The 13,324-nt window shown below is 36.6% G+C and overlaps 1 protein-coding gene across 6 annotated transcripts in view; it reads left to right on the top strand.

The window, feature by feature from the left end:
* The window catches only part of LOC149792919 (intermembrane lipid transfer protein VPS13A-like), a 345,749-nt gene that overhangs the window by 64,646 nt on the left and 267,779 nt on the right, over window positions 1–13,324 (top strand). For all 6 annotated transcript variants that reach the window (XM_089966749.1, XM_089966747.1, XM_089966746.1 and 3 more), the window contains 4 exons: window positions 592–654; window positions 3,904–4,018; window positions 10,108–10,208; window positions 11,610–11,677. In XM_089966749.1, coding sequence (XP_089822875.1) covers window positions 592–654; window positions 3,904–4,018; window positions 10,108–10,208; window positions 11,610–11,677 — 347 coding nt within the window. The remainder of the gene's footprint in view (window positions 1–591; window positions 655–3,903; window positions 4,019–10,107; window positions 10,209–11,609; window positions 11,678–13,324) is intronic.

Below are 13,324 nucleotides of genomic sequence, written 5' to 3'. Positions count from 1 at the left end.
TAAACATTCAACTGAAAGCTTGTGGTAGGTAAGAGGAGCTTGGGGATTTGTGGCCTGGAAATCTGAAAACTTGAATCTTGTGATCGAGTGTTGACTTGCAGCAAGTAAAAATGGCCATTCAGATTTAATTCTTTTGCAGTTGGTTGACATAAAATCTCAAACTCAGACTCGATTGGCATAAAATCTCAAACTCAGACTCGATTGGCATAAAATCTCCACCTCAGACTCGGTTGACATAAAATCTCAAACTCAGACTCAGTTGCAAAAGCAGTATGATCTATATTCCAGATTATCTGAACCACTTTCACATCTCCCTGACATGTTCATATCATTGAGACTGGGCTGTATTTTCACTTTCCTGTTGAAAAAGAATCCCTGACCTATGAGAAGACATGAAGAATATTATAATGACAGATTTGTACCATTCATACCTTGATCTAGATAAGTAATAAAAGTGAAAAAGAAGATGATGATATCTTGTTTAGTTTGGATGATTCTCTTATTTTACAAAACATGTTCTCTTGTTTGGTTCTCATGTGCACTATTCACATACGAAGTTTGTTAATTAATTATTGTTCCTTTATGCCACAGGAATGTGAGAAGTACTTGGATGTTTTCAACATCACAGTCATCCGGCAGCAGGCAGAAGTAGAGGTATGGAACTGTATATTTTATCTTTCAATCCTGTAATATACTTTACCATATTTACTCAAGACATTAACTGTGAACAGTATAGATGCCAACTAGCTGTTCCATATGGCATCCCAACTAGCTGTTCCATATGGCATCCCAACTGGCTGTTCCATATGGCATGCCAGCTGGCTGTTCCATATGGCATCCCAACTGGCTGTTACACATGGCATCCCAACTGGCTGTTACACATGGCATCCCAACTAGCTGTTCCATATGGCATGCCAACTGGCTGTTTCATATGGCATCCCAACTGGCTGTTACACATGGCATCCCAACTGGCTGTTACACATGGCATCCCAACTAGCTGTTCAATGTGGCATCCCAACTGGCTGTTCCATATAGCATCCCAACTGGCTGTTCCATATGGCATCCCAACTGCTGTTCCATATGGCATGGCAACTGGCTGTTCCATATGGCATCCCAACTAGATGTTCCATATGGCATTTCAACTGGCTGTTCCATATGGCATCCCAACTGGCTGTTCCATATAGCATCCCAAATGGCTGTTCCATAAGGCATACATTGTCATTATAATGAGCAGGTTAAACTGTTATCTGATGGCACATGGTATGATGGTAGACCAGGGCATCTGATGGCACATGGTATGATGGTAGACCAGGGCATCTGATGGCACATGGTATGATGGTAGACCAGGGCATCTGATGGCACATGATATGATGGTAGACCAGGGTATCTGATGGCACATGATATGATGGTAGACCATGGTATCTGATGGCACATCATGCGATGGTAGGCCATAGTATCTGATGGCACATCATATGATGGTAGACCATGGTATCTGATGGCACATCATATGATGGTAGGTCAGGGTCTCTGATGGCAGATCATATGATTGTAGGTTAGGGTCTCTGATGGCACATGGTATGATGGTAGGCCAGGGTATCTGATGGCACATCATATGATTGTAGGTCAGGGACTCTGATGACACATCATATGATTGTAGGTCAGGGTCTCTGATGGCACATCATATGATTGTAGGTCAGGGTCTCTGATGACACATCATATGATTGTAGGTCAGGGACTCTGATGGCACATCATATGATTGTAGGTCAGGGTCTCTGATGACACATCATATGATGGTAGGTCAGGGTCTCTGATGACACATCATATGATTGTAGGTCAGGGTCTCTGATGATACATTATATGATGGTAGGTCAGGGTCTTTGATGGCAGCAGTTCAAAGCAAATGCAGTAGATCAAAACCTATTCACAAACTTTTATAAATAGTATCAAGAAAAGTGTAATAGGCTTCATCCATCTTTTTATAATAGCATATTGGGGATTGCAAATATATCACTTCCTAAACAGTTAGGTTGAAATTCACCGTACTTGGTGCAGATTGTACCTGTGTGGCGGCCTTCATTGAGAGTGCCTTTCCATTAGGGTTAGGGGTCAGAGGTCAGATATACAAAATTGCAGTTATAGTAACATTTGTAACATTCTTTAACCAAACTTTAATGTGCATTTGTAGTGCAGGACAGTATGGTTAAAGTTTGTTAATTTGGTCAAGGTGAGCTATGAAAGGAACTTGTCTGTTTGGCTAAGGGGAGCAGTGAAAGTAAATTGTATTAATTTGTCCATTGAGGTATGTGATAATTTGGTGATAGTGAGCTGTGAAAGTAACTCGTGTTAATTTGGCCATGGTGAGTTATGAAAGTGTCTCATGTTAATTTGACCATGGTGAGCTATGAAAGTCTTGTTAATTTGACCATGGTGAGCTGTGAAAGTAACTCATTAATTTGACCATGGCAAACTATGAAAGTGACTCATGTTAATTTGGCCGTGGTGAGCTATGAAAGTAACTCATTAATTTAACAATGGAGAGCTATGAAAGTAACTCATGTTAATTTGGCCATAGTGAGCTATGAAAGTAACTCATTAATTTGACAATGGCGAGCTATGAAAGTAACTCATGTTAATTTGGCCATAGCGAGCTATGAAAGTAACTCATGTTAATTTGACCATGGTGAGCTATGAAAGTAACTCATATTAATTTGGCCATGGTGAACTATGAAAGTAACTCGTGTTAATTTGGCCATGGTGAGCTATGAAAGTAACTCATGTTAATTTGACCATGGTGAGCTATGAAAGTAACTCATATTAATTTGGCCATGGTGAGCTATGAAAGTAACTCATGTTAATTTGGCCATGGTGAGCTATGAAAGTAACTTGTGTTAATTTGGCCATGGTGAGCTATGAAAGTAACTCGTATTAATTTGACCATTGTGAGCTGTGAAAGTCACTCATATCAGTTTTGTCACTTATCTACTGATATTCAGCTGTTGACTTTCTTGCATTAGAAAAGTAAATTTCATACAGCATTTTTGTTCTCTGTAAGACACCTACTTTCTGTATTGTTTAGACAAAAATTTGCATGCATTGTTTCTTGGTGACTATGATCTTAACAAACTGCACTCAATATATTCATAATTTATTAGACTATAATTGTCTTCTAAATGAAATAGAATGAATGTTTGATGTTAAAACTTATAATTAACATAAAAGTTACCATCGAAAGACAGTTTATTTGCTGATGCACAGAGGAACATGATCATGATTAACGTATTGTGACAATTTAATAGTATTTATTATAAACAGATTGGCATTTAAAATGGTATGATAGAGATATTTTTTCCTCTAATTCAGACAGAAATCTCCAAATCTTTATCTCCAGACATTTGCTAAAGCAAGGTTGATTCCTTCATAATGCAGACATCTTAATAACATATCTTGCGTTCATTACAATTATATGTTTGTCTTTGACCTGATGCAAAGCAACATCACAGTGCAGAATAACAAGTAATTATATGATACAGAGAATCTTTGACTTGTAGATGTTACAAGTGCAGTCTTGATTACTTCTTGAATAATACAATATAACACTCCATCAAGCAACTTTTGGCATATGACATGATTTAGTGTGCTTTATGAAATTCATTTTTATGAACAGTCATACAAGATCTTATCTGTATATGTATCCAGTTAGACTTGTGGTTCTTAGAAGTGCAGTCTTTAGTACTTGTTAAATAATACAATATATCACTGCAAATAGATTTTGACATGAGATATGTTTTAATGTGCTTTATGAATTTCATTTTTATGAACAGTCGTGCAAGATCATTTATGTATATGTCCTCTTAGACTTGTGGTTGTTAGAAGTGCAGTCTTTAGTACTTGTATATATTTTAGGCTGCTAAACTTGGTGCCAAGAGAGCCCTGGAGAAGAAGGAATCAGGATGGTTTGGTGGATTCTTTGGAGGAGGCAAGAAAAAAGAAGCGGAAACATCAAAGACAGAAGCCATTAGTAGGATTGATTTTCTTTTAGTCCTACATCATTATGGCATCATCATCATCATCAAACAAAGTCTTATTAATTTCAGAGATGAAAATTATTCTTCTTGCAGTGTAACTCCACTTCCTGGATGATCTTAGAGTTAGAAAATTCTGGCCAAAAAGTAATAGATAACAGTATGGAAGCAGTATTATCTTGCTTTAGTCACTTATTTTTTCTCATTTTACTCATTTTTTAATACTATTTTACTCATTTTTACATGGTACATAAGGTACATAATGGCAATCCAAGTGGGAGATTTCTTCAGAATTATTTATCCTTTTTCTATAGCTTCATATTGCAGTGATTGAAGTAGATGAGGTAACTAAAGCCAGTCTGACTGGTCTGAAATTTTTTTGATCTAGTGTTGTATGCATCTGACTTTGAGACATTTTTTCTAACCAGGGTTGATTTTCAACTGAGACATTTGTGCTTTGTGTGCATTAAAATATTATTGTGATAGATAAATGGAAGTCTTTATACTTTCTTTGATCCATTCATGTATTATGGTTGTGCCCATTTCTTTGTTAATGCATCTAAACATGGAAGTCCTTCAGTGACACACACAGGTTTTTCCTGAATTGTTGTTATATGCTCAAAGTTGGACTTAGTCTTATTGGCTATTTTCTAGTAAGAATTTGTCTCACGAATGCACTAGTATTAAAAGACCGCCACAGAACCAAGCTGAGATTTTCATTTTCTTCTAGCTTCCTCTTCAGTGGCTGGGTGGAGGAAGCACATAATGAGGTCACACAAAATAAATCCCAGGCACAGTGTCAGAGACTGAGGAGATTTTTTTAGGAGAGAGATAAAAGGAATAGAATGGTCACTCCCCAGGACACATCAGACAGAGAAGCAGTCCTATAGATCCGTTACACATGGAAGGCCACAATTCCTGACAAGTGTAAAACAGGAAGGAGAAAGAAGCAGATCATTTTCATCCCCATTTCTGTCGATGAAGAATTTTATTTTACACATTCCCACACCACTCATATCAGATATCCTGGTGGGTGGAGAGTTCTCTTCTTTGCTGTTGAATTGGAATAAATTTGTGATGATGATGATACATCTATCTGATGAGTCATTTCACATTCAGTTCCTGTCCTCTGTTATCCAGGATACCCTTCAGCTACAGTTGGACCCATTCCTTCGTTGGAAATAAACATTTTTCTCCAGGAAAGGGTTTTGAAGGTTGTTCACAAAACAAAATCACCAGGGTTTTATTCAAGACTGTTCTTGGTCACAAAGTTCAGCAGCACTCTTTAACTAGTCACAGACCAAAGTGTTCTCATTGTTTCATATGGACACTATGGTTGAAAATGGAACCACCAAGGTGGGCTTTAGATGCCATTCAGGAGCAGACTTCTATAAATATAGGTCTCCAAGATGCTTATCTACATGTTCCATTCAAAAGTCTTTGCCCTCAGTCATACAGTTTACCACTTCAGGGCACTTGCTTTTTGGTCACAACTTCAGTCCTTGCTTCTTCACAAGAACTATGGACAGAGTAGTGTCTTACTTTAGGTTCATCTCCACATCTTGGACACCCAGCCTAGACGATGTACTTAAAAAACAGTGGGTGAGTTATATTTTAAATCAAGACATGAAATCCATTGTTACACTCTGCAGCTTTGGATTACTTATCAACGAGGAAAAATCCTCGGGAGAGTTATTGCAAAGAATAATCTTTCAGCCAAAGAATTCCTTACCCAGCTGGGTCTATTCATTGTATCAGGGGACTTCATTGTGATCCAACCATTACATCTGATACTGTTATCACATTGGAACAAACAATACCTGTCTGCAGTCATATGAAGTCCCATCTCAACAAATGCGAGATCCTAAACTTTTTGCTCATGTGTATCTTCTTGCAGGTCCAACCTTCAGAAGTAATGATTAATATGGATACAAGCACAATGGACTGGGGTGCACATCTTCCATCATTTCAGGCATCCGTCAGAGTGTGGCACACTCTGGACCAGCTATTGTTTATCAAAATCTGAGAGATGAATACCATACTGAATGTATTGCAGTGATGGAATTGGAGACTTAATGCAAAGGGCATTCTCATTCTTTGCTGTGGTGAATTATCTCACAAGGCAAATAGAAACCAAATCCATGGCCTCTAAAGCCAAGTTTTTATTGTTCAAAGGTATTGTCATCAGTGACAAATCCACATGCAAGTTTGTCATATTTCTGGCATACTAAATGTATCAGTGGACTTGCTGTTCCAAAGGAATTAACTAATACAAACAAAGGTTGCTTCATCCCTAGGTTTTCAGTCATACTTATACCTGCTGGGATTGGGATTTAGCCAATGTGGGTATGTGAGAAATCTTGCCAGTAGCTTCTCGAGAGTTGGTGGTTCTTTCTGGGGATTCCCTGGGTTCTTCCTCCACCATTAATACTGGCCGCCATGTATAGACTATCGTGTGCTGAAAAGTGGCTTTAAACCCTACAACAACAACAACAACCTGCTGTGATTGACCACTGATGGATTTATTTGCAGCATGGTGGGATGCAAAACTTCTACTGCCTTTGTCTCTGATCTGAAGCCTTTGCAGTCTACACTTCTTCCATAGCATGGAATGGTTTGGATGCCTACACTTAATTCCAATGACTCATCATGATTACTTGCCTCAAGTGGGAAAAACCATTGGTGAACGACTTGGTAAACCTTGTACTGGAAATTCTAAGGAAAAATGTGGCATTTTCTCAACTGATCAGGTAACCTTAGTGACTGAAGTTTCATCCAAACTCAGATCTTTTGAACATGCATCTGTGGATCACATGAAAGAAGTCTTGAAGAACAAACAGTTCTCACAACAATTGATGGAGGGAATCGCATGGGTGAGAAGACCCACCACTTTGAAAGCGTATGAGGATAAGCGCAGAATTTTCTCACAGTGGTGTAGCAAGAACACATTTCTCCTCAGAAGGCATCAATTCTCCAAGTAGCTAACTTTCTACTGTGGCTATTTATACTGAAGAAGCTTCCATCTCTGACATACTCTGTTTTCACAAGTGAGGATATAGGACCTCTCCGATCTTACAGCAAATTTTTATTTCACATGCCTTAAGGCATTGGCTCTATGTCTCATGGATGCAGCAATACAACTTCCACTAGATTGCAGGACAAAATGTTTCCTTGTTTCCCTTCAATCATGTCTCGGCATATGGAGTCAATATTCTAACTGGGTATTTTCATCTGGAATCTGCCTCACATATCTTATGGTACTCTAGATAATCTTTCCAGAGTAGGGGATGTAGTTCCCTCCATCTTATCTATAGTATTATGATTGGTAACATATTTGATAAACAAATAAAATTTTTGGGGCAAAACATCTTTTGTCAGACAAAAATCAGAAAATACACCTTCAGCTTTCATTAGTATTGTCTTTGTTGTCACAAGCAATGTCCATAGTCGCATTATTTGTTAAAACTGTAAGATGACAATGAGTATCTAGCAGTGAAAACATGCAAAGTTTGTGATACAAGTTGCAATGTAAAGTTTTTGATGGCCATTAGTATAATTTTTTGACAATGTTGAAATCACCCCAAATGGCAAGGAAGATTTAATTTATTTTGACGTTGAAAAAAGTGACCAAATTTATGTATATACATGATTTTTTCATGTAATTAATGATATGTTAGTTTTGAAAGAAAAGTAATTAAGAAAACAGGTATTTCTTACAGTAAATGCTGGTACATAATAGTTGTACACTGAAAAGTGCAAGATCCAGAATGGAAAATTCCATGGTGAATACATAACCATTACACTTTTGGCATAAGCATTACGTTTGTTTCCACCAAATTACATCTTGTGCTAGGCTATATATGGATTACTCATGCAGTAAAATAATAAAAATAAAGCAATAAAATGCTGTTTTGATCATTTTTTATTATCATCTTTTTATTCCACTAATATAAATTTAAGAATATTCTTAATAAGATAAGTGCAGTATAAGATTAGAGTAGAATATTTTCCTTATTTGCTATTTATTTCAAAGAAAACAGATGGGTTTCTTCATATGTGAACTTTGCATCACAGATTCATTTCATTGATAAACTAGTTAGTGAACCAATCTATAATTTTAAAGAAAATGGCACCAGATGTAAGGTGAAATGCCTTACAGTATGAGTTGAGTATATTATTTGATGGAAAATGTTAGAGCAGACGGATCTTTTCAAACTTCAAAACATGTCAGATCTGTAAAAAAGGACTTGTCACCATTTACAAACTTGAAAAGAATATGAGATTGATGCATTACAGCACTCTAAGGACATGACTATGATCATTACAGTATTCCAGGTCACGATCATTCAGTAAAAGTTACACATGTAGACTAGATAAAGTGAGTGCTGAATATAAATAATTTGTCAGCTTATTTTGTGTTTGTATTCTGATTCTAATCCATATGGATTTTGCCCTTTGTGACAAGAATTTTGACCAGCTGCAGAACCAGGTTAGTCATAACATTGCATCCTATTCATACTTGCTGTAATTGTAATTCTGGCATTTAATATATTGATTACACTTTTTATGCCCAAATGATGCTTTTTTGCCACTTATAATAGCAAAAATTAGGCTTATGCTTCTCGGGGGTCTTGAGGGTGGTTTGGCATGTATGATGGTGCAGATCATTTCAGGTTAACCAGATAATGTTTTCAGGAGTTACTGGATCACATGATATAACTTTTATTCCAATTATACAAGTGTTCAAGGAATGTATAGTACAGTGCAGACCACAAAGTGTAAACTTTTGAATCAGGATGATCTCATTTTGGCCCCTTTGGGATCCAGTGTGCAACACTGACTTCAGCACAGTATCGTTGGTGCTTTTTGTTGTCTTATTTGCCTACATTGTCTGATAGAACTTAGGCCTAGGTGTTTTGAACTGAACAAACAACATTTCCTTGCTAAAGCAGTCATGACATGAAATTATGTGTCCATATACAGTAGTTTGACAAAAGGGGACCCATCTAAACTCACTGTGTGCAAATACTGTTTTCATGCATGCAACATCTTTTTTTTTTTTTTATGTTTGTTACAAATACTGGCCATTAAGTTGTGATCTAGTCATAGTTGTCTCATATTTCAGTTTATAAAACAGTATATACACTTTGGAGTAAAGTATCTTGTCCAAGGAAACTCTAAGGTAGCTAGTATGTGCTCTTCCAGTGGTAATATTCAAACCCACACCATTTCCAATGTGAGTCTGACGCATTAACCATTGAGTCACAGTGCTGATCCAGTGTTAGTATTCAAAGTCACACCTTTTCCGATGTCTGACACATTGAGCCACATTGCTGATCCAGTGGTGGTCTTCAAACCCACACCATGTCAGATATGAGTTGGACACATTAACCACTGAGCCACAATGCTGATCCAGTGGTGGTCTTCAAACCCACACCATGTCAGATATGAGTTGGACACATTAACCATTGAGCCACAATGCTGATCAGTGGTGGTCTTCAAACCCACACCATGTCAGATATGAGTTGGACACATTAACCATTGAGCCACAGTGGCTTTGCCTGTTAGTCACCAATTACAGTGCCTCCACACCCAGCAGGTGGTTACATGTTAGTGATTAGAAGTCTTAACAGGTTATGATATTAGAGATGGTAGATTTTAATGAGATTTAATTTATAATTTCACTCAGAGACTGATATTTAAGTTGAAGGTTCTCTGCCACAAAAGATATTCACTATGATGCATTAATACATTTAAAAATGGGAAGGATCACTGGAGGGTGAAAGTGGACTCAAAACACATTGCATGCAAGATTAAATAATTCTTTTAAGTTGATGCCATAACTCTGTTAAATAATTTGCAAGTGACAAACTGCTTTTGTTGGTTCATAGCTGTGATTCATGATTCTTGATGCTTTGACATCATATCTCAGTAGACAGGGCAATGGCAGCTTCTCGCTGTTTTTAGCATTTACTAATTCATTGAAAATCATCCAGCTGTATTTTGAATACATCTTAAACTTGATTATAGAATTAGTGAACAGTAATGGGATTTGATATGACTGTGGTATTTTTTGTGCTTGCAGAGGATCAGTTCTATGAACAGTTTACAGCAGAAGAGAAAGCCAAGCTGTACGAAGCAATTGGTTACCAGGAGAATGAGGCAGATCTCACCCTTCCAAAGGAGGTGGGTACACTGGTTGAAACTTATTCTGGTAATGTTCATATTTACTGTTTTAAATACATCTGAATACAAAAGGTATCACATTAAAAAAATAAATTACATTTGAAAACTTCATTGTCAGTTGGATTGTATTTTTAAAAAAATAAAATTTGGAACTTTTATGATGACCAAAAAACATGGTACATTTATGTGTTTAGATTGACAGTTGAAAGTTGGACGTTGATATTATATAAATAACTCACTATATTATAATCCTGGTCTACCACACTTTTTCATTTTGAAATTGAAATCTTTTCCCTTTTACTGTTCACTTTATTGTAGGAAATGAAACTTGGGATAATAGAAAATTTCTTTATTTAATAAACTGTCTATGAGCATCAAACTATGATTATGCACTTATATGCAAGTTATATCTTTTGAGTGTTTGTCAGAGTCCAGTATATCTGTAAAATTTGGCGAGATTTATATTTTGAGTGTTTGACTCAGTTCAGAATGTCTGTAACAGTTAGGTTTATATTTTGAGTGTTTGATTCAGTCCAATCTAACTGTAACAGTTGGAGAGGTTTTTATATTTCACAAGGTCCAATATACCTATAACAGTTGAACAGGTTTATATTTTGAGTGTTTGACTCAGTCCAATATATATGTAACAGTTGGAGAGGTTTATATTTTGAGTGTTTAACTCAGTCTAGTATATTGGTAACAATTAGAGAGATTTATATGTTTGACGGGGTCCAATATATTTATAAAAGTTGAATCAGTTTATATTTTGAGTATTTGACTCAGTCCAGTATACCTGTAACAGCTAGAAAGGTTTATATTTTGAGTGTTTGACTCAGTCCAGTAGATCTGTAACAGTTTATATGTAGACATGAATATCTTAAAATACATCAGGCAGTAGGAAATCATAAACATCAGAACACGTGGAAATACGTCCCACCGTCATTGTAGTAAATTTATACAAATGACAGATATTTTATTAGTAATGTTTGGAGCTGGTACTATTGTCCCTAAATGTCATACCCATACTGTAGTAACATTTTGAGTTGATTGTCCCTAAATATCATGCCCATACTGTAGTAACATTTTGAGTTGATTGTCCCTAAATGTCATACCCATACTGTAGTAACATTTTGAGTTGATTGTCTCTAAATGTCATACCCATGCTGTATTAACATTTTGAGTTGATTGTCCCTAAATGTCATACCCATACTGTAGTAACATTTTGAGTTGATTGTCCCTAAATGTCATACCCATACTGTAGTAACATTTTGAGTTGATTGTCTCTAAATTTCATAGGCATACAGTAGTCATGTTTGGAGCTGATACCATTGTCCCCAAATCGTAAAAATTATCTTTAGTTTAATACATTTATATCACTGACCAGTCTAACTTTAATTGCAGTTTGTTGCTGTGAGACTGGTGATGAAGCTGAATGATCTGTCTGTGAGCCTGAAGGATGACAGGAAAAAGTGAGTAAATGGAAATATTGGCTTCTATTTGTCTGTGAGCCTGAAGGATGACAGGAAAAAGTGAGTAAATGGAAATATTGGCTTCTGTTTGTCTGTGAGCCTGAAGGATGACAGGAAAAAGTGAGTAAATGGAAATATTGGCTTCTATTTGTCTGTGAGCCTGAAGGATGACAGGAAAAAGTGAGTAAATGGAAATATTGGCTTCTATTTGTCTGTGAGCCTGAAGGATGACAGGAAAAAGTGAGTAAATGGAAATATTGGCTTCTATCTGTCTGTGAGCTGGAAGGATGACAGGAAAAAGTGAGTAAATGGAAATATTGGCTTTCTATTTGTCTGTGAGCCTGAAGGATGACAGGAAAAAGTGAGTAAATGGTAATATTGGCTTCTAAATTGTGCTTTTGAATAGGGCTGTTTTGAAAATTAAAGGGTGGGGTGGAAGGGCACTTAATTTTAATTATACAGTATATGTTGGGGTGCTGGATGATCCTGTCTGTTGTAAGAAGTTTTTGTTGACCATCAAATTATAATCTTACTGGCAGTGGGCTATTTTGTAAAAATGCCTTGTGGAGACACACACACACACACACGCATGCACGCACGCACACACACACACACACACACAGAGACACTTTTTTTGTGTGGCTGGAAACACTTTTTTGTGTGGGAGGAACAGATCTTTCTTTTATGACAAAGTACTTTCTTTTAGAATTTGGAAAATAGAGTCGACATAAATCCAATAAAAGCAATAAATGAGGTTTTCAAAATTTATTTTAAAAGTGTGTACCATATTTCTATGCATATAATCCACTAGTTGTACAGGATTTTACATACCCCCCCCCCCACATACCCCCCCACATACCCCCCCCCCCATGGGGTATCTTGTTGGACTGGCTATATCATTTCATTTTCACACAGCTTATTACAAAATTTATACAGAATTAATTTTTAATAATTGTGTGATAATGTTGTTTAAAAGTTTATGTTAATCAGACTGACAAAAGAAACACAGGAACTCGTATCTTTGCTTTCAAACTGCCTACAAAATATACATGTACTATATAATCCTACATTTTTTCTCTTCTTGCTCAGCCTATTTAAGAATCACATTGATATTTAAAGCTACACTTCATGTAGTGGAATAAATTTGGTACCAATGTTTTGCTCAGGTCTTCAGTTTTGTATGTCTACACAAATTTTGACTTACTGTCAGACCATTAAGGAATGCATGACCAGTATCCCACATAATCGCTCAACATGGCAATCTTTGGTCAGCCAAAAGTACTGCACCATATTATAATCTGATATTCAGTTGACCAATAAGAGGACAGTATTCTATTCAGTATGTTGTATTTTCATATTAAGCTGTCATTATCATGGCCTTGGCTGTCATGGAGATCTAAGCCATCAGAGTAGACCAACAAGATGTGTGCATTTGCATTCTCAACCACAAGTCTTCTCAGTCATTGACAGATTCATGTTGTGCCTCCACAGCTGAAAATTCTTGTTTTGCCTTTGCTTCACCTTGGATTCCTTGTTAACAAGGGCAACCAAATAAAATATGATCTCATCCCACCCTACAATTTCACCATTTGAGTATGGAGGTCTGTCTCCCTTGTAAATGTGCATTGAAAAATCTTTTTCTGTAGT

The sequence above is a fragment of the Sinohyriopsis cumingii genome, chromosome 8 (genome assembly GCF_028554795.1).
Source record: "Sinohyriopsis cumingii isolate HCF-2022 chromosome 8, ASM2855479v2, whole genome shotgun sequence".
Classification (NCBI taxonomy): Eukaryota; Metazoa; Mollusca; class Bivalvia; order Unionida; family Unionidae; genus Sinohyriopsis; species Sinohyriopsis cumingii.
The sequence above is the reverse complement of the archived record's forward strand: the minus strand, read 5'-3'. Positions and strand labels throughout refer to the sequence as shown.